At 39.5% G+C, this 19,563-nt stretch overlaps 1 protein-coding gene across 6 annotated transcripts in view; it reads left to right on the top strand.

Annotated features, from left to right (window-relative positions):
- LOC134225474 (maternal protein pumilio) overlaps nucleotides 1-19,563 on the top strand; it is a 432,855-nt gene that overhangs the window by 395,770 nt on the left and 17,522 nt on the right. For all 6 annotated transcript variants that reach the window (XM_062705574.1, XM_062705572.1, XM_062705573.1 and 3 more), the window contains one exon: nucleotides 6,184-6,540. In XM_062705574.1, the coding sequence (XP_062561558.1) occupies nucleotides 6,184-6,540 (357 nt within the window). The remainder of the gene's footprint in view (nucleotides 1-6,183; nucleotides 6,541-19,563) is intronic.

The raw sequence follows: 19,563 nt of genomic DNA, 5'->3' as shown, positions 1-19,563 counted from the left end.
CTCTTGAAAGGAGGCTTCCAGGCCTCTTGAAAGGAGGCTTCTGAGCCTCTTGAAAGGAGGCTTCTGAGCCTCTTGAAAGGAGGCTTCCAGCCTCTTGAAAGGAGGCTTCTGAGCCTCTTGAAAGGAGGCTCTGAGGCCTCTTGAAAGGAGGCTTCTGAGCTCTTGAAAGGAGGCTTCCTGAGCCTCTTGAAAGGAGGCTTCCAGCCTCTTGAAAGGAGGCTTCTGAGCCTCTTGAAAGGAGGCTCTGAGCCCCTTGAAAGGAGGCTTCCGAGCCTCTTGAAAGGAGGCTTCCGAGCCTCTTGAAAGGAGGCTTCCGAGCCTCTTGAAAGGATGCTTCCGAGCCTCTTGAAAGGAGGCTTTCGAGCCTCTTGAAAGGAGGCTTCCGAGCTTCTTGAAAGGAGGCTTCCGAGCCACTTGAAAGGAGGCTTCCGAGCCTCTTGAAAGGAGGCTTCCGAGCCTCTTGAAAGGAGGCTTCCGAGCCTCTTGAAAGGAGGCTTCCGAGCCTCTTGAAAGGAGGCTTCCTGGCCTCTTGAAAGGAGGCTTCCTGGCCTCCTGAAAGGAGGCTTCCGGGCCTCTTGGAAGGAGACTTCCGGGCCTCTTGAGAAAAAGGCTTCCGGGCGTATTGAAAGGAGGTTTCCGGGCCTCTTGAAAATAGGCTTCCGAGCCTCTTGAAAGTAGGCTTCCGGGCCTCTTGAAATGAGGCTTCCGGGCCTCTTGAAATGAGGCTTCCGGGCCTCTTGAAAGGAGGCTTCCGGGCCTCTTGAAAGGAGGCTTCCGGGCCTCTTGAAAGGAGGCTTCCGGGCCTCTTGAAAGGAGGCTTCCGGTCCTCTTGAAAGGAGGCTTCCGGGCCTCTTGAAAGAAGGCTTCCGGGCTTCTTGAAAGGAGGGCTTTCGGGTCTCTTTAAAAAAGGGCTCCCGGGCCTCTTGAAAGGAGGCTTCCGGGACTCTTGTAAGGAGGCTTCCGGGCCTCTTGAAAGGAGGCTTCCGGGCCTCTTGAAAGTAGGCTTCCGGGCCTCTTGAAAGTAGGCTTCCGGGCCTCTTGAAAGGAGACTTCCGGGCCTCTTGAAAGGAGACTTCCGGGCCTCTTGAAAGGAGGCTTCCGGGCCTCTTGAAAGGAGACTTCCGGGCCTCTTGAAAGGAGGCTTCCGGGCCTCTTGACAGCAAATAGTTTTGAAAATTCAACGACGTGTTAGCAGCAGAATTTTACAAGCAAGAAAAGCTTAAATTTATTTCGAAATAAAAGAACAGTAAGATCAGTTGATTGTTACACTTATTTGCATGCTCCAAATATGTGCATGAAAATACATTTAAAACCACAACATATTTGTTTCTGTCAATGCTTCCGAGCTACTTGGAAGAAGGCTTCCGAGAAACGTAGGGTGCTTCCAATCCTCTTGCAACGTGGCAACCAAGCTATTTAAACGGAGGCTTCCGAACCTTTAGACTATAGAGTTTAGTTCAGAAGCATATCCTCAAAAAACACTTTTAAAATTTTTTTGATGGGCCGCCCTCTTATTCTGTTCTATTCGATGCCCTGATGCTCTGGACAAAATTTCAGACAAATCGATCAACGTTTGGGCGGTGCTAAACTCGTTGGAAGTTTATATGCAAAATGTATGCAGAAACATCCTAAAACAGTGATTTGCAGTTGGACGGCACAATTTACAATCTAGAATCATGATACTCATTCAGTTCTTGAAGAATTAAATACAGAATGTTATGCTGAAAACCGCAAGAAGATTAGAGTTTATAAGACAAAGATATTAGCATTTTACTGGAGTGTTGTAGAGGTGAATTTATTTATTTTCAAAGGTAAAAGAAATTTGCTCAAACCCATTTCAGAGAAATGCTAATAACTTCGCCGAGCAAACTCTAATCTTCTCGCGGTTTTCTGCATAACATTCTGTATTGAATTCTTCAAGATCTGAATAAGTATCATGATTCTTGATCGTAAATTGTGCCGTCCAACTGCAAATCACTGTTTTTGGATGTTTCTGCATACATTTTTGCATATAAACTTCCAACGAGTTTAGCACCGCCCAAACGATGATCGATTTGGCTGAAATTTTGTCCAGAGCATCAGGGCATCAAATAGAGCCGAATAAGAGGGCGGCCCATCAAAAAAATTGAAAAAAGTTTTTCCCATACTAATTTGAGCCACCCTACTTAACATATTATTCAACATCTTGTTTCGATCAGGTAAATTACATTGAAGATTTTTTTTTAATTAGTTAATCCGACGTTTTATCCTTTTGGTCTTTTGTTCCGCAGCCCTTGCTCTGTTGGTTATGAAGGCAGGATTCAATTGACTTTGATTTATTGATGCGTATTATTTTCAAGTTTTAGACAAAGTTTTGAAAGAGAAAAAAAATATACAAGTATCAAAACATTAGAAATGAGTTTTGATTAGAATTTTAATATTACGGATCTCTGTAAATGTCAATTGTGATAGGGGAAATGCGCCAGTTTTTGCCATGTTCCTAATTTGGCCAGTTTTTTACATCACTTCAGAAATAAAGCAATTTTCGATGGTTTTACTAGCTCTAACAGAAGATATACCCCTATTGCTCCTTACTGTTGAAACTGATCGATATTCTTTGGAAAATGTGCATTTTCCAGGGTTGGCCAAATTAGGTACTAAGGTAGCCAAAACCGGTACACTTACCCTAAAAGGATGAATGAAATAAAGTTAAAAGCAATAATATACTGCTATTTGTCATTTAATACCTATAATTATGAATGTTTCCTTTAGATCTTCCAAAAGTTTGGTTGCGCTCAAGATGATGAAGTATTTTGAAACAAATTCAGAGTAAATCACCACTACTTGGTTGTAAATTTTCAGATACATATTTCTGCTTTAAACTCTTCAGTTTCTCGTACCTATAGTCGAGTTTTAATCAAGAGGTAGAATTTAATGGATTACTTCTAAATCGTTATATGTCGACGTTATGATCCGTTCACTAATCAAGCTATCAAGCTTTAAAAATATGTTTGTTTTCAGAGCTTGGTGGGATTTCACAAACAGATGTTTCGAGATGTGTTAAACTTTTTTAAAAACGAATATGAGTTAGGATAGTGAAAAGAGAAATGATAAATCGACTCAGATGGGTGTATTTATGTGCCAAACAAAAAAATGTATCGAAAATAGCATGTTCGCAAACATATTCAGCAAAAGCACAAATACCATTCGTTTGCAACGAGAATGTTTATCTGATCTTACATGCAGATAATGTTTTGATTGGTGTATCAAAACATTGCAATAAACCGGTTCACTTGACTCTGATAAGTAGGTCCGGTACCTACAAAAAAATATTAAACGGGTGCATCGAGTCATTCAATCTGGTCGCATCCGTTTTGTTTGGCGGTATGGCACACAAAACATCTGATGCCAATTTGAAAGATTTCACACACGGCTCACATAACACTGCTATGCCATCATAGTTATTTTGTTCAGCTGGGCCTGAACTGCAATTACAAGAAAGTCACCATCAACGCTAGGTGGATTAATTTGGGCTTCAAAAGACAGGAACAGCGTCTTCGGCCAGAGGTCGTACAGACTGAATACTTAACACCTAGACAACGGACAGGACACATAACACCCAGTGGACCGGTGAAGAATTTTTCGATCACGAAAAGTTTCCTCATTACCGGAGCGGGAATCGAACCTTCGCCGATTGGCGTCGCTAACCGCGAAGCCCAAGCTTTTTCAGTAATTGATGATGGGTTATTTTCTATCAATCGTAAATGTGTTTCATTTACTACTTTGACTTATCTATAATCGAATTTGGTCACATACAAGTTATAAATCAATAAACTTACCGACAGAGAAAGAGTTCGATTGACATTTATGAAAAAGCATGGAACATTAGAGTGATCCAAATGTTCACTTGTTCGTTCCCGTATGCTTAAACGATGGCATTTACTATTTTAATGATCCTACTTATTATTAGTTGCAATTTGACTGAGCCCCAAGCAGTTTGAAATTTGTATTAGAATTCAAATGAAGAGAGAAAGGAGAAAGCAATTTGGATGAATCATGGGAAATACTTTTTAACATGTAAAAGAATAACATCAATATCAATAATGAGCATTTTTGTCTTCTCTACAGCTTTGCAACAACAAATGACATTCAGTTTTGGAAGTGTGCTATAAAGTAGACCCGTTGGTTATATTCAAACAGATTATGGGCTACCTCACGGAACGATTTTTCATATAAATAGTGATTTCCATGGTAATTTCCATGCTAACTTCAAATAAAGCGTGCACAATCAAACTACATTAAAATTAGCTAAAAAATTAGGAAGAATATTAAAAAGATAAGTACAATTATTTAAGCAAAGGGGAACAAAAAGTCAAAATTTGAATCACTATAATGGAACATATTTATAAGCTCAAATATTCCACTGAAAATATTTACCCATGATAGAAGTCCTGTTTGTATACCTTAGTTGTAGCCTGTGTGATTGCCGGGGTTTTTACACTGTGTGTATTGTGTAATCAACTCCTATTTATGTGACGATTGCCTGCCTGAATGGTGTTTTCAATTTACTTTGGACATATACAATTTGTGGTGAGCTGATACGCCTTGGAAACTGTCAAGCACATCCTTAACCTACAACATTCCGTTCATCAGTGCAACATTGTCTGTTGATAATCAATTTCCTCTATTATACTCTATTTTCTCCCAGAGAGCAACGTTAAACTTTTCGAGCAGTCCTATAGTCGTTTGCAATGAATAAATGCTCTTCTGTGGTTTTTCACAACAAATCCAAACCGGCTGCATTAGCAATAAGCATAGGAATCATCAGTAGTAGCTGTAGCAGCAGCAGCGTAGCAGCGAGAAGGCAAATTGAAATGTTTTCAATCAGCAACAACAGTATCCGCCACCCCTCCCCATGGTTTAAATGACTTTTTTTTCCCTCAATTGAATACAGCTTCAATGTTGAAGAAATCCAACCCATTGGGAAAATGATTTCAATTCGCTCCAGAAATTGTAACAGAAAATGATGACAGGTCCGAGCTGGATTGAAAAAGCGCCCTGGAGTGGTGTGATGTTATTTCAGTATTTTTTTAAAGAAAACTCTACAGGGGGCGTAGTGGGGGTCAGTGTTGGAGTTGGAGACATCTAGGGAAATGAGAAATGTGAAAGCTAAAGTATATATTACTGGACGATGAATCCAGTGATATTTAAGTTCACTTTGTCTACGACAAATACGGAATTATGTTTGTACTGTATATTTGTTGCAATTTTGACGAATATATTGTCCAAATAAAATTTTTCATCTTTCTTGTACACCAAGTTTACGTAAGGGGATAAACGCTTAAGGATCACTCCAAAACCGAACTTTGGTTTTTAGACCCATAGTGTTTTATATCATTCGACTTACGAAATGAGGTGTTGCCTGTATGTGTGTGTTAAAAATGTGAGACACTATTTTTGAAACGAAGCATTATCCAATAAGCTTGCAACAGGTCGTGGCAATTCGTGATGAAAGCCAGCGCTAATAAGTAAAATACGGCACTTTTCCACCAACATTCTCAGCATACTACCGCACGGATTAGGATGAACGTCTGTTTTCTGTGATGGAGTCTATCTCCCTGAAGTGCAATTTTGACCTCTTTCATGTGTTTTTGTCTTTCCAATACACTAAGGTGTACAAATATGCTATATGTTTACTCCAAAAAGGATATTTTTATAGAGGGCCTGAAGACCTCTAATGTTATATACCAATCAATTTAGCTCGACAAGTTGAGGTGATGTCTGTATGTTTGTATGTATGTGCGGTATTTGCACAAAAAAACGCACTCATCTAGTCACTTATTTTTAACCAATTTTCTCACAACAAGTTGCGTTCGACGGAGAATTCCGTCCCATTGATCGTATCAAACTATTGAAAATTGAACGGATCGACCTATGGGCTTAAAAGTTATAATTAAAAAATATTATGTATGAGAAAGGCACCATTTCCGCTAGGTGGATTAATCAGGATTTTTTCATTACATTATATTATACACAAAATCACCGCTAGGCGGATCAATGTTTTATTTTTAAATTTGAATTGAATACTACCATCCATCAGTCTATAGTCAGTCTAATCAATCCAAAGCTATTCGTTTTAGTCCAAGCACTATTGTTCGATCACGATTTTAATCAAATTTCCATCCTGTTACCTTCTATTTATAGCAACTATTCAGATCCAATCCCGGTCTAACGGCTGCCAACTCGGCGGTCCCGGGTGCACCAAACGGACAGCCACTGCCACAGTCAGCCCTCTCGCTATCGGCGGCCCAACAACAGCAACAGTTTCTAGCGCAACACAATGCAGCCTATGCGGCGCAACAGGCGGCGCCCTACGTCATCAATCCGGGTCAGGACCCGTCGCCGTATATGGGGGCGCTCATCACGGCCGGTGTCCCACAGTACTATGGAGTTGCAGCCCCCTGGGGCGTTTATCCTGCCAATTTGATCCCCCAGCAGCAATCACAGCCTCGGAGGCCATTAACGCCCTCCCAGCAAGGTGCCGAAAATCAACCCTACCAGGTTAGTACCGCCAGTGAGCATCAAAAACCATGACACCAAACACGTGGTTGTTCCCTTCCTCATCCCTGTTTATCAAATCCTTGAAAACCCTGCGGGTCGAGTGCAAAGCTCTGGCCGACGATTATCCATTTATTCCAATTAAGCAATTTCAGTCACCTTCCATTCTACCGCATCCATTCATTCACCCTAGAGGCTCTACGTTCGACAGAGATCTGACTTAGTAGCTAAACGTTCCATTTCCGCTAGGCAATGTTTCTCGAACCTAAATAGAATAATTGTATTTGCGATATGCAGTCTTGTCCCTGAGCATGTAACTCGGGACAATCCATTTTCGAGCGCTGTTTTATTTTACTCACACTTTGGCACATCCACTCTCCTCTCCGCCCGCAATCTATGCCGAACTAACGAGTTTAACCTGTCTGTCATGTCATATGCACATTTACATTTTTGTAATGTTTTCATTTATGCATAATTGAACAGTGCGATACTCCCATTCTGGGCGACCGACCCCGCGATCCCTACATTCCGAGCATACATTATTCAACTACTGTGTGCAACACGAGGGCGACTGCAAAAGCGGATCATTTAACGGAACACTTTTCAGGTTCCAATCATGAATCCTACTGGCGCGTTTTCAAGTGCACCTCGTATAATCAGTCTACCTACAATCGACGAATCTTTTACAGAAGTTCCCAGTTTTCAGTTGTTTCTATGTTGAGATGCCGCTGAAAACGCGTAGTGCTTTTCTTTTGTTTTTATGTTGTATTCCTGACAGTTTTACCTTAAATTTTCTACACCCTGGCCCCGTGATACTACGCTCCCCGGGGGGAGCTGCAGCAGTAAGCGATACTTAATTCCAATCGAGTGACATGTATCTATGTTATAGCTATATTGAACCCACACGGGGAAAGACCCCAAAGTTTGCACATGCATTTATAATGGAATTTTGTTCGAAATACATAGAGGTGTATTGGAAGAATAATAAACGGATGGAATGTGACGCCTTTCCATGCTCGTGATAGGTATATTATCCATTTACCCATTTTAAATGCAAATTCATGCAAATTATTGATCTCGGGATTATTTTGAAGGTTTTTCATGTCTAAAATATAATGACGTTTCTTGGTGTTGCAAATGACTTTTTGCCTTTCTCGTACAACAAAGTTGTACCGAAAGGCTATCATTTCACTCCGAAAACGCACTTTTTATAGAAGCCTCTGAGACCCATAGTGTTATATTACCAATCGACTCAGCTCGACGAACTGAGCACATTTCTGTCTGTCCGTGTGTATGTATGTGTGTATGTGTGTGCACAAAATCTAAAGAAAACATTAGACAACTTTTCGTATAGTAATCCTTAACCGATTTTCTCGCAACAAGTTTTATTCGACAGAGGACAAAGCCTTGTTGATCACTATTGAATTTGATAACGATCGGTCATTGCGTTTAAAAGTTATGAAGAAAATGGTACACCGAACCATATAGGCCCCATATAAGGTTGGTGTCTTAACTAATTGCGAGAAAGGCATCACCAACGCTAGGTGGATTAATCTGGGTTTTTATATTCCATTTGTCCAACTTATTATTATTATCCAAGTAATTTGGTAAACAAACGCTTGGAAAGTAAATACCTGCCAGGCATAGCCCTTTCTGGGCAAAACACTGTACAAAAAAAGCTTTGCTTTTTCAGATACGGTCATCATAAGATTTGGAGAAACACGTTGACATTCCAGGAAATTTCTAAAACAAGTGTTTGCGTTGCGCTTACAATATCTATGACATCAACATCGCTTTATACTCTGGAATTATTTCTTCTTTCCGCCTCCCACCTTAGTGTTCATTAAACCGATCTGGTTTATTTTAAACAATGGGAATTCACTAAAAATAAATGCCTGAAATATGAAGGAACCTTCAACTATTTGCTAGTGACGTTAGTTTGCGTGAACGAGCCATCATGGACTCAGATTCGTCGAATCAAGGATTTGTTTACGTTTGGCTTTTAAGCCCTAATCATATGTTATAAAGAATTGTAGTGCTATTTAATGAACAGTTTGTAGTCGCTCAAAGTTTCTCCCATCCTGCTCGTTTTTTTTTTGTCTTCAAATGGAAACGAGCGGGACTGGAACAAGGACTTATCATTCAATTATAAACCGCACTTATACCTAACTTGTACAGACCTCATTAGATTTTTTTTTATTTTTCCCATTCCCGCAAGTCTGGAAAGCCAGATATGATACTTTTCATGCATTTGCGCTCTCTTTGAATTTTTGTTTCAAAGTATGCATCCGTCCTGTCTAAGATAAAAGATAGTTGTGCTCTTGTATACTGCAGGATGTGATTAGTACCAGTGCTGAAAAATTTCATCTCATTTATTCGAACACCAAATAGTAAATCCAGTCAGCCATTTTTTGTCCTTTTCGTTTTCCATGCCGTTTCAATTGAAAGACTCTATTCTGTCAAATGGAAAAATAGTAGGTATTATTGAAGCCGAATTGAGATTTGTGCCAATTGTGGTAAAAATTTCTCTCATAAATTGATTCACGGCAGTTTTTCAAACAAAAAGCACTAAAAGTCAATCGAATGAATGCGTTTGCTGCTGTCAATCGATAATAGTTATGATAGGACCGGGCACTAATAGAAAACACATTTTTTAAGTGAAAAGTGAAATACGCAGTGATCCGCTTATTATACACAGTTCGAACAAAACCTGTAAATTTCCATTCAAGTGGATGTAACAAATTGACCTCCGTATTAAGCAACGTGAAGTTATAGGTTATTTTAAATTTACACGTGCTGTAATTTACGAGTTCATATTTTTATAGAAAAAAAAAATGCGACCAACATGGGAATCGAACTTCAATCCACAGAGTGAGAGGCCATCTCGTTAGCCACTCGTGCATTTCAACTTCTTGAAAGCGAGTCGACCAAAAAGTAACAAGTTAAGCGTTCTGTCGATTTAATTATTCTTCATCAGACTGAACGATAACTTAAATTTACATGACACGGAAACTTCTTCGAGACGCGAATGTGTGAGACGCAGTATGCTGAATACATCACAAATTTCTCGAAGGGATGTTAGAAAATCATTGAGTTACGACGAAATGCTGCGTTATGATGGCCACTTTGTACGAACATCCGAATATTTCAAATTGATTGATGCTTATATGAATAAAATAAGCGCCAGCTGCGGTTTGCATGAAATGGCATGGGATTTGTTTTGATTTGTTTTGACAGCCACGTTCTCGCACTACAAGGTTTCCGTTAGACGCATGTAAAATTAGGTCATATTGAATGGAAATATCAACATTTTTATCGTTTACATCACAGAAATTGAAAATTATGATCTGGTACACATTTTGTTACCAAATTTTACATTCAGTGAGGATTTCCGTCGTGGCTAATTTTCAGAATATTTAACTGTGTATGTTAGCAAAATTTGAACAACATGACGTTGAATCAGTGTTGGAAAAAACTCAAATTGTTAAATCTCATGCGCGAGTCAAATCTCACTAAACTCATGGGCCAGAGATTCGTCCATGGTTCGAAACGCGATTTGCATGAAAAACTGAAGCGTGATGCCCTTCCTGCAGAATCGTAGGCAAGTTATGAAGTGTCGATGATTTATATCTGTGTAGGACTAACAATTTTCCTTTGTTATCCAGGATAATTTATCTTGAATTCTGAAGTGTATTATTTTCAGAAGAATCTATGACAAAAGGTCGAAAGGACAAAATGTTGAAAAGTAAAAAAGTGAAATAAGAAGAAGGATGAGGTAGGAAGAAAGAACGAAGAGAGAAGGAACAAGGAATAATAAAGAGGGAAAAAGGAAGTTTTTAGAAAAAAGAAGAAGAAATAAATAAGATTGAAGAGGGAGGAAGGAAGAAGGAATAAGAAAGAAGGAAAAACGAAAAAAAAAAGGAAGAAGGAAAAAGAAATGAATAAAGAAGCAAAAAATAAGAAATAAGGAAGAAGCAAGAAGTAAAAAGGAAGAAAAACAAAGAAAAAAGGAAATAAGAAGAAGGAAGTAGAAATCTAGGATAGGATGTGCCAATTAGTCATTAAAAATCGTACCGATTTTCTGCCAAAATCGTACCGGTTTCTGATTGGGTGAAAAGGACAATCGATTACTTCGATTGGCGGTATCACATTTTCAAAAGGGCACCTTGTTGTTAGCTTGGCCGTGTTGCTGGGTAATTAAATTGAAATTTATGACAAAATCCAAATGTTTGTTTTTTGATTTTTTGGGGAAAATGAATTTATGCTAGACTGCAAATGATGTACGCATGATTCTCAAGGGTTATGCTTCGATTTGAAGCATTATTAAACAACTTTTTACCAATTTCACTATAAAAGTTTTCTAATTCCAAGCGAAAAAAAAAATTCTGATAGTACGTAACATCTTTTATTACGAGTAACGGAATAAATGAACGAGAAAACATTTTATTTACATATTTTGCCAATAAAATATTCGGAAGCACTGGCCACCACCTCGTCGGAACATTCGAGTAAGGAAACAACAAGGCAGTCACAATTCAATTGTCACATCAAAAAGAAAGAAAAAATAGAAAGAATAAAGAAGAAGGAAGAAAAAGAAAGAAGCAAGTAGGAAAAAGGAAGAAGAAAGAAGGAAGGAGGAAAAATTAAGGATACAAAAAAAAGTAAAGGAAAGGAAGTAGAAAGAAGGAAAACGAAACGTGGAAGAAGGAATAAAAGGAGAAAGAAGGAACGTACATGAAGTATACGTAAAGGCTATAGGATTTTTTTTAGTTTTCGATCTTTTGTTGCGTTAGACTTTTTGACCTTTTGTCCTTTCGGCTTTTTTTCGTTCGACGTTTCGTCCTTTCGACCTTTTGTCCCTAATTTACCCTTCCCTAACATTGCTTCAACTCCATTTTTCAAGGTGTCCATCCAGTCGGGAAAAGCGGGAATAAACCGGGAATTGGACCCGACCGGAAAAAAGGCGGGAAATCATAAAACCAATCGGGAAATTGAATTATAGATCAAATCATAAACATTATGAACTATTTTTTTTTCTTGTAATACCTTAAATAACATTTCATAACATTAATCATTTTAAAATAATATGACTGGCAATAGTGTGAGTCACTCATTTTTTTCACCTTTCGGTAATAATGATACACCCGTCCCGTTACGCTGGGATATGGATACTCTGAAGTAGTGCGTAAAGGTGTAAATCCGATCATATCGCCAGGCTCGGTTAAACACTGAAACTGACAATATGACGTCCCTAACCCCGAATCCCAAGGTGTCAGGCGACCCGTGCCGAGGGGATGAATGGCCTGGGGGGGTGAAACAATTAGCCAGGCAGTTAACGGAGCCTGTAATGCTGGGTAGACACCTTTTTTCGTGGTGCATTACGGAGAAAGATCTACCACACTGTGCTCTAGTTCTTACTATTCTTGTTAATACTTATGAGTGTTGGTCGGAAGAGTATGGAACGACTATAATCTGCTTTTAGATGACCCACCTTTTGCCACTTTTGGATGGAGTCAATGGAGTAAGTTATAAAAACGTAACTCAATCTTAGGCTGGTTTTAAAGCCGATGACATGAATCTCAAAGCTCCAGAGCGCTGATTAATTAGGAAAGAAGCGGATACGAATTTGGTGGATCTGCTGAACCCTCTGACTGATTAGAGCTCTGTGTAAAGGTGAGATTCAGAAATGCCAAACGCAATGAAATCAGATCTCTGTACAAAAACGAATCCGGAACTCATAAGAAGACGCAAAAATATGTTTGAACTACAGTACTGATGCATGGTCAAAATCAGTATTATCCCACTTATTGTTGAGCCGAAACTGATTGAGGGGCGCGCCTTTGAGAGTTGGTATAAGCCGTTTCTGGAAGGGTATAAATAGCGGTACCTTAATCTAAAGAGGCCTTACATTAAGCTTGAGGAAATATCTGAATAAAAAACGACTACCTCATTTCTTCTCAATAGAAATGGAGCAGAAAGACATGCACTAAACAAATGACACGGGTATTCTACAAAAGTTCAATGAAATGGACGCAGTGGTTCATCCCGAACAAAAAAAAATGATGAAAAATGTATAAAACATAGTTTACATAGATCGCGACCCCCCAGCTTGTGTAAGTCTTATGGAAGGTGGTCGCGACCTCCCAGAGTATTTCATGGTTTCTAAAGTTGTTACTAACTTATCACAATTCATTACTATGTTAGTTATATTTGAAATTTATTCTCTATTATCGATCTTTGCAATTTGCATTGCATTTCTGAAAGTTTGAGAGTTATAAGGCTTAAAATAATAGAGATAGCTTAAAAGGAACTACGAATAGTCCTCCTCTAAGGTCAAACATATTTTTAACGGACATCTCATTGTGCATGTGAATTTTTTAAAAACAAGAACTTTTTTTTCAAAATAATCTAAATTTTTTGATCGTTTTCTATGTTAAGTATTATTTATAAATTATGTCGATATTTTATTATTTGATTAGGTGGGTTATTTTGCTTCAACATCTATTTTATTTCCTTTGAGCTGTTTGTCTTCACACACAATTGAATCATAGCATAAATTGAAAGATCTTCATCCGGGGCCTGAATCAGTTGCTTGAAAATAATAAGGAAATTTCTCGAGGAACTCAAAGACCAAGGCATTCTCAAGAGTTTCTAATGGAACTTATTGATGAATATCTTCAAAAGCTTCAAATTATGATAAATAATTTCAGATGATTTTTTCATGAAACCGAAAAATCTAAAAGGTAGAATTTTTTTTTCAATCCAGAATATTTCTCTAACTTTTTACATAGAAAATAAAGAATAACTTCCATAACTTTGAAATTTCTAATATTACAATATTGGATGAAAATTTTGAAACATTAATTGTGGTGAAAAATCGGCTTAATCAACAATCTTGAAAAACAAAATTCTAAATTTTAACACACTAGGTAAGATCGGGGCCCTCTTTAGCAATGCGGTAAGACGCGCGGCTACAAAGCAAGAACAGACAGAGGGTGGCTGGGTTCGATTCCCGGTGCCGGTCTAGGCAATTTTCGGATTGGAAATTGTCTCGACTTCCCTGGGCTGGGCATAAAAGTATCATCGTGCTAGCCTCATAATATACGAATGCAAAAATGGTAACCTAGCTTAGAAACTTCGCGGTTAATAACTGTGGAAGTGCTTAACACTAAACTGCGAGGCGGCACTGTCCCAGTGTGGGGATGTAATGCCAATATTAAATAAAAATTTGGGTTCTAGAAGGTTAAAGAACATCATCAATGAAATTCTGAATCAATTCCAAGGGATTCTAGAGTTATTTTTAGAAGATTATTTGAGATTGATCTGTCTTGAGGAATTGAAAGGAAAATCTAAGCCTAAGTCACTTCAAAAAGAAATTGTGCTTCTGCTTTTTCTGTTCTATCAAAAGTTATATTGGAATTTCTTGAATTAATTGATTGATTGTCTTTATTAACCTTTCCGTCCCCAACGTCTGTTTTTAAGGGCTTTAAAAAATCCAAACTGCTGTAAAAACCGCATTTCTTGACCGATTCTTTCGCAACAAGTTGCATTCCATCCGGATGGATCCCAATTTTTGATTTATACTAGTTTCGAGGCTATCCACATCACGGTTCCAGAATTATTCCAGATTCCGTTGGGGTCAGTTGTCAATAAGTGGCCATTTACAATTTTAAGTCAAAACAGGTCGTGCGACACCTCAAACTTCATGATTTCACAAAGCAATGATACGAATGATATTTTTGGGGTTCCTGGCCCACTCGGACTCAATCTGGCCACATCGGTCACAATCCGGGGACCAACGGAATGGTCATTTTCTAAATTGATTCAAAATAGGTCGTGCGACACCTCAAACTTCATGATTTTACAAAGCAATTATGCGAATGATATTTTTTGGGTTCCTGGCCCACTCGGACTCAATCTGGCCACATAGGTCACAATCCGGGGAACTACGGAATTGCCATTTTCTAAATTGATTCAAAATAGGTCGTGCGACACCTCAAACTTCATGATTTTACAAAGCAATGATGGGAATGATATTTTTGGGGTTCCTGGCCCACTTTCAATCCGGCCACATCGGTCACAAGCCGGAAACCAACGGAATGGCCATTTTCAAAATTGATTAAAAAAAGGGCGTGCGACACCTCAAACTTCATGATTTTCCAAGCAATTATGGGAATGATATTTTTAGGGTTCCTGACCCACTCGGATTCAATCCGGCCACATCGGTCACAATCAGAGGACCTACGGAATGGCCATTTTCTAAATTGATTCAAAATAGGTCGTGCGACACCTCAAACTTCATAATTTCACAAAGCAATGATGAGAATGATATTTTTAGGGTTCCTGGCCCACTCAGATTCAATCCGGCCACATCGGTCACAATCCGGGGACCTACGGAATGGTCATTTTCTAAATTGATTCAAAATAGGTCGTGCGACACCTCAACCTTCATGATTTTACAAAGCAATGATGAGAATGATATTTTTAGGGTTCCTTGCCCACTCGAATCCATTCCGGTCACAATCCGGAGGACCTACGGAATGGCCATTTTCTAAATTGATTCAAAATAGGTCGTGCGACACCTCAAACTTCATAATTTCACAAAGCAATGATGAGAATGATATTTTTAGGGTTCCTGGCCCACTCGGATTCAATCCGGCCACGTCGGTCACAATCAGAGGACCAACGGAATGGCCATTTTCTAAATTGATTCAAAATAGGTCGTGCGACACCTCAAACTTCATAATTTCACAAAGCAATGATGGGAATGATATTTTTAGGGTTGCTGGTCCACTCGGACTCAATCCGGCCACATCGGTCACAGTCCGGGGACCTACGGAATGGGCATTTTCTAAATTGATTCAAAATAGGTCGTGCGACACCTTAACCTTCATGATTTTACAAAGCAATGATGAGAATGATATTTTTAGGGTTCCTGGCCCACTCGGATTCAATCCGACCACATCGGTCACAATCCAGGGACCCAGGAATTCCACCGAAAATTTATACAGAAATTATACCGTAAATGAAATCAACAATGGAATTTTCGGAGGAATTCCTAGATTAATTCCCAAAGAAATCCTGATAGAATTCCGGTGGAAACTTCAAGATTTCTACTGGGACATCCTCCAGGAGTTTTTCTGAAAATTCCTCCTGGAGTTCCTCCGGGAATTCCACCGACAATTCCTCAAAGAGTTCCTGCAGGATTTCCTCCAAGAATTATTCCGGTAGTTCTATCGGCAGATCCTACGGGGGTTCCTCTTCCGGGAATTTCTCCAGAATTTCATCTGGGAATTCTTCTAGCTTTGTTTATGGAATTCATTTAGGCTTCTTCAGGAATTATTATAGAAAATCCTCCAGAAGCTCCACCGAGAATTTCTCTGGGAGCTCCTGAAGGTAATTTCCGGGAGGTCCTCTGATGATGATGATCCAGCTCAGCTACATACCCCTAGAAAGGTTTCAGCTAGACGAGATTTGTGTATAAGATGAATTATCCAAGAATTTTTTCGAGCATTCTTCTGGTAGTTTCACTGGCAGTTCCTTCGGGGGTTCATTTGAAAATTCTCCCGGGAGTTTTTTCAAAAATTCCTCCGGAAGTTATTTCAAGAATGCCTCCGGAAGTTCCACCAGTAGCTCTTCCAGGAAATCACGCAGGCTTTTTTCAGGAAATCATTTAGTCCTTCTTCATAAATTCAGCTGGAAATTCCTCCCAAAGTTCTTCCAATAGTTTCTCTGGGAGTCCCTCTAGGAATTCTGCTAGGAGTTCCTCCTGAAATTCCTCCGGTAGCTCTTACGGGAGCTCTTTCGGCAGTTACTACGAGAATTCCTCCGGAAGATCCACCGGCAGTTTCTATGAGCATTCCTCCAGAAGTTTCTACGGCAGTTCCCCCGAGTGTTCCTCTAAGAAGGAACTGCTGGAGTAATTTCCGGAGAAGCTCCTGGAGAAATTTCTTTAGGAATTTCCGGAGAAATTATCAGAGGATTTTTCGGAGGAACTTCCGGTGGAACTTCTGGAGGAATTTCTTAAAGAATTACAGAAAGAATTTCTAGAGTATCTCTCGCAAGAGCTCTTGGATGAACTCCCAAATGAACTTCCGTAAGAATTCCAGTAGGAACTCCTGGAAGAGTTCTCAAAAGACATCCCAGAGCAACTCCCAGAGAAATTCTCCGAGGAACTTCTGGAGGATTTTGCAGATAAATTCTCTTCAAAAAGCCCTAATGAATTCCCGGAGGAGCTACTGCTGGAACACCCGGAGAAATTTTCAGAGGAACAGTCGTTGGAATATCCGGAGTTGAATTTCTAGAGGAACTTCCGAAATTCCATTTCCCGTGAAATTCCTGCCATATATCCTCCTGGATTTCCCTGTGAAGTTCTTGGAGGGATTCCCAGAGGAACTCTTAGAAAAACTCCTGGAGGAGGTCCCACAAGCACTTCCGGAAGAATTCTCACAAGGAAGTCCTGAACTAATTCTTGGAGAAGTTCATGAAGGAATTTCTGGATAAATATCTGAAGGAATTCCCGGAAAAATACCAGGAGAAATTATTGCAGAAATTCCCTGATGAAATGCTGAAGAAATTACCGGATGAATTCCCGAAGATAGTTCTGAAGAAATACTTGGAAGAACTCTTGAAAGATATCTTGGAGGAACTTTCAAATTAATATCGAAATGAAATTCTGGAGTGAATTTCTAGTGAAGTCCGGAAAGCATTCCAGGACAATTCCGCGGAAAAATTTCGGGAGAAATTCCTGGAGAAGTACCTGAAGCAATTCCCGGGAAAATACCTGGAAGAATTTCCGAGGAAATATATGGACGAATTCCTGGATAAATTTCTGAAGAAATTTTCAGATGAATTCTTGAAGGATATTCTGATGTAATAGCGGAAAGAATTTCAGAATGAAATCCTAGAGGATTTCGCTATTAAATTTATGGAGGTATTGCCGGGTACGATGGGCAGGACATGTTGCAAGAATGCCGGACAGCAACCCTGCAAAGATGGTGTTCGCTTCCGATCCGGCAGGTACGAGACGGCGTGGAGCGCAGCGAGCGAGATGGGCAGACCATGTGCAAAACGACTTGGCGAGCGTGGGGCGTATCCGAGGATGGAGAGATGCGGCCTCGAACCGTGCATTCTGGCGTCAAATTGTTGATTCAGTGTTATCTGTTTAGATGTTAACTAAATAAATGAAATGAATAGCGGAAAAACTCCTGAAAGTTATCCTGGAGGAATTAAAGGAAGAGTTCCTGAAGGAATGCCCGGAGAAGTTCCTAGAAGAATTTCCGAAGGAATTTCTTATCGATTTACAAGTGAAATTGTGATAAATTTCTAAATTTTTCGTCCTAAATTTCTAAAAAAACTTCTAGCGGAATTTTGGAAGGAAATTCCGTTTGCATTCTTGAAGGAACTCTCGAATGTATTCCTGAAGGAAATGCCGGAGGTTTTTTCGGAAGAATAGCCAAAGAAATGTCTAGAAGGAAAAATTGGAGAAGAAAAGAAATCTTCAAGGAATTTCCTCATGAATTTCCTAAAAAACAAATTTAGTGAGGTGTTTCTAGATAAGGAGAAATTACAATTACATGAGAAAGATTTTCGAACGATTTTCAGAGGAATTTGTGGATTACTTTCCGGAGGAATTTAGAAGTTCCCAGGGGAGCTTCTAGAAGGATTTCAAGGAGAATTCTTGAGCCCGAAACTTTTCGAGTTGTTTTGCCCCAACCTGCCCACTCTGGCTACGCCCTTGTATCATTTCCATCATTGCTTTGTAAAATCATGAAGTTTGAGGTGTCACATGACCTATTTTGAATTAATTTAAAAAATGGCCATTCCGTAGGTCCCCGGGTTGTGACCGATGTGGCCGGATTGAATCCGTGTGGGTCAGGAACCCTAAAAATATCATTCTCAACATTGCTTTGTAAAATCTTGAAGTTTGAGGTGTCGCACGACCTATTTTGAATCAATTTAGAAAATGACCATTCCGTTGGTCCCCGGATTGGGACCGATGTGGCCGGATTGAATCCGAGTAGGCCAGGAACCCTAAAAATATCATTCCCATCATTGCTTGGAAAATCATGAAGTTTGAGGTGTCGCACGACCTATTTTGAATCAATTTAGAAAATGGCCATTCCGTAGGTCCTCCGGATTGTGACCGGAATGGATCCGAGTGGGCCAGGAACCCTAAAAATATCATTCCCATAATTGCTTGGAAAATCATGAAGTTTGAGGTGTCGCACGACCTATTTTGAATCAATTTAGAAAATGGCCATTCCGTTGGTCTCCGGATTGTGACCGTTGTGGTCGGATTGTATCCGAGTGGGTCAGGAACCCTAAAAATATCATTCGCATCATTGCTTTATAAAATCATGAAGTTTGAGGTGTCGCACGACCTATTCTGAATCAATTTAGAAAATGGCCATTCCGTAGGTCCCCGGATTACGACAGATGTGGCCAGATTGAGTCCGAGTGGGCCATGAACCCCAAAAATATCATTCCCATAACTGCTTTGTGAAATCATGAAGTTTGAGGTGTCGCACGACCTGTTTTGACTTAAAATTGTAAATGGCCACTTATTCCGGGGACAACTGACCCCAACGGAATCTGGAATAATTCTGGAACCATACTGTGGATAGCCTCGAAACTAGTATAAATCAAAAATTGGGATCCATCCGGATGGAATGCAACTTGTTGCGAAAGAATCGGTCAAGAAATGCGATTTTAACAGCAGTTTAGATTTTTGAAAGCTCTTAAAAACAGACGTTGGGGACGGAAAGGTTAAAGAAATTATTGTGGAATTCAATTCATTCGATTCCGCATGTGACAAAACTGGGATTGATTCATACTGAACGGGTCTAAGAGCTCCCTAGTCCCCCTCTAATAAAATAAAACATAAAAATTAGCTAATTTCTTGTTTAGATCCGCTGTTATGATATTTTAGTATCATTTCCTCCAACCGGGAATCTGAAAATCGATTTTGAATGGACACCCTGATTTTTTAATTGAGGTGAAAACTGCGACGAGAATTCACTCTTC

The sequence above is a fragment of the Armigeres subalbatus genome, chromosome 3 (assembly GCF_024139115.2).
Source record: "Armigeres subalbatus isolate Guangzhou_Male chromosome 3, GZ_Asu_2, whole genome shotgun sequence".
Classification (NCBI taxonomy): domain Eukaryota; kingdom Metazoa; phylum Arthropoda; class Insecta; order Diptera; family Culicidae; genus Armigeres; species Armigeres subalbatus.
This window is presented reverse-complemented; position numbering and strand designations above follow the sequence as displayed.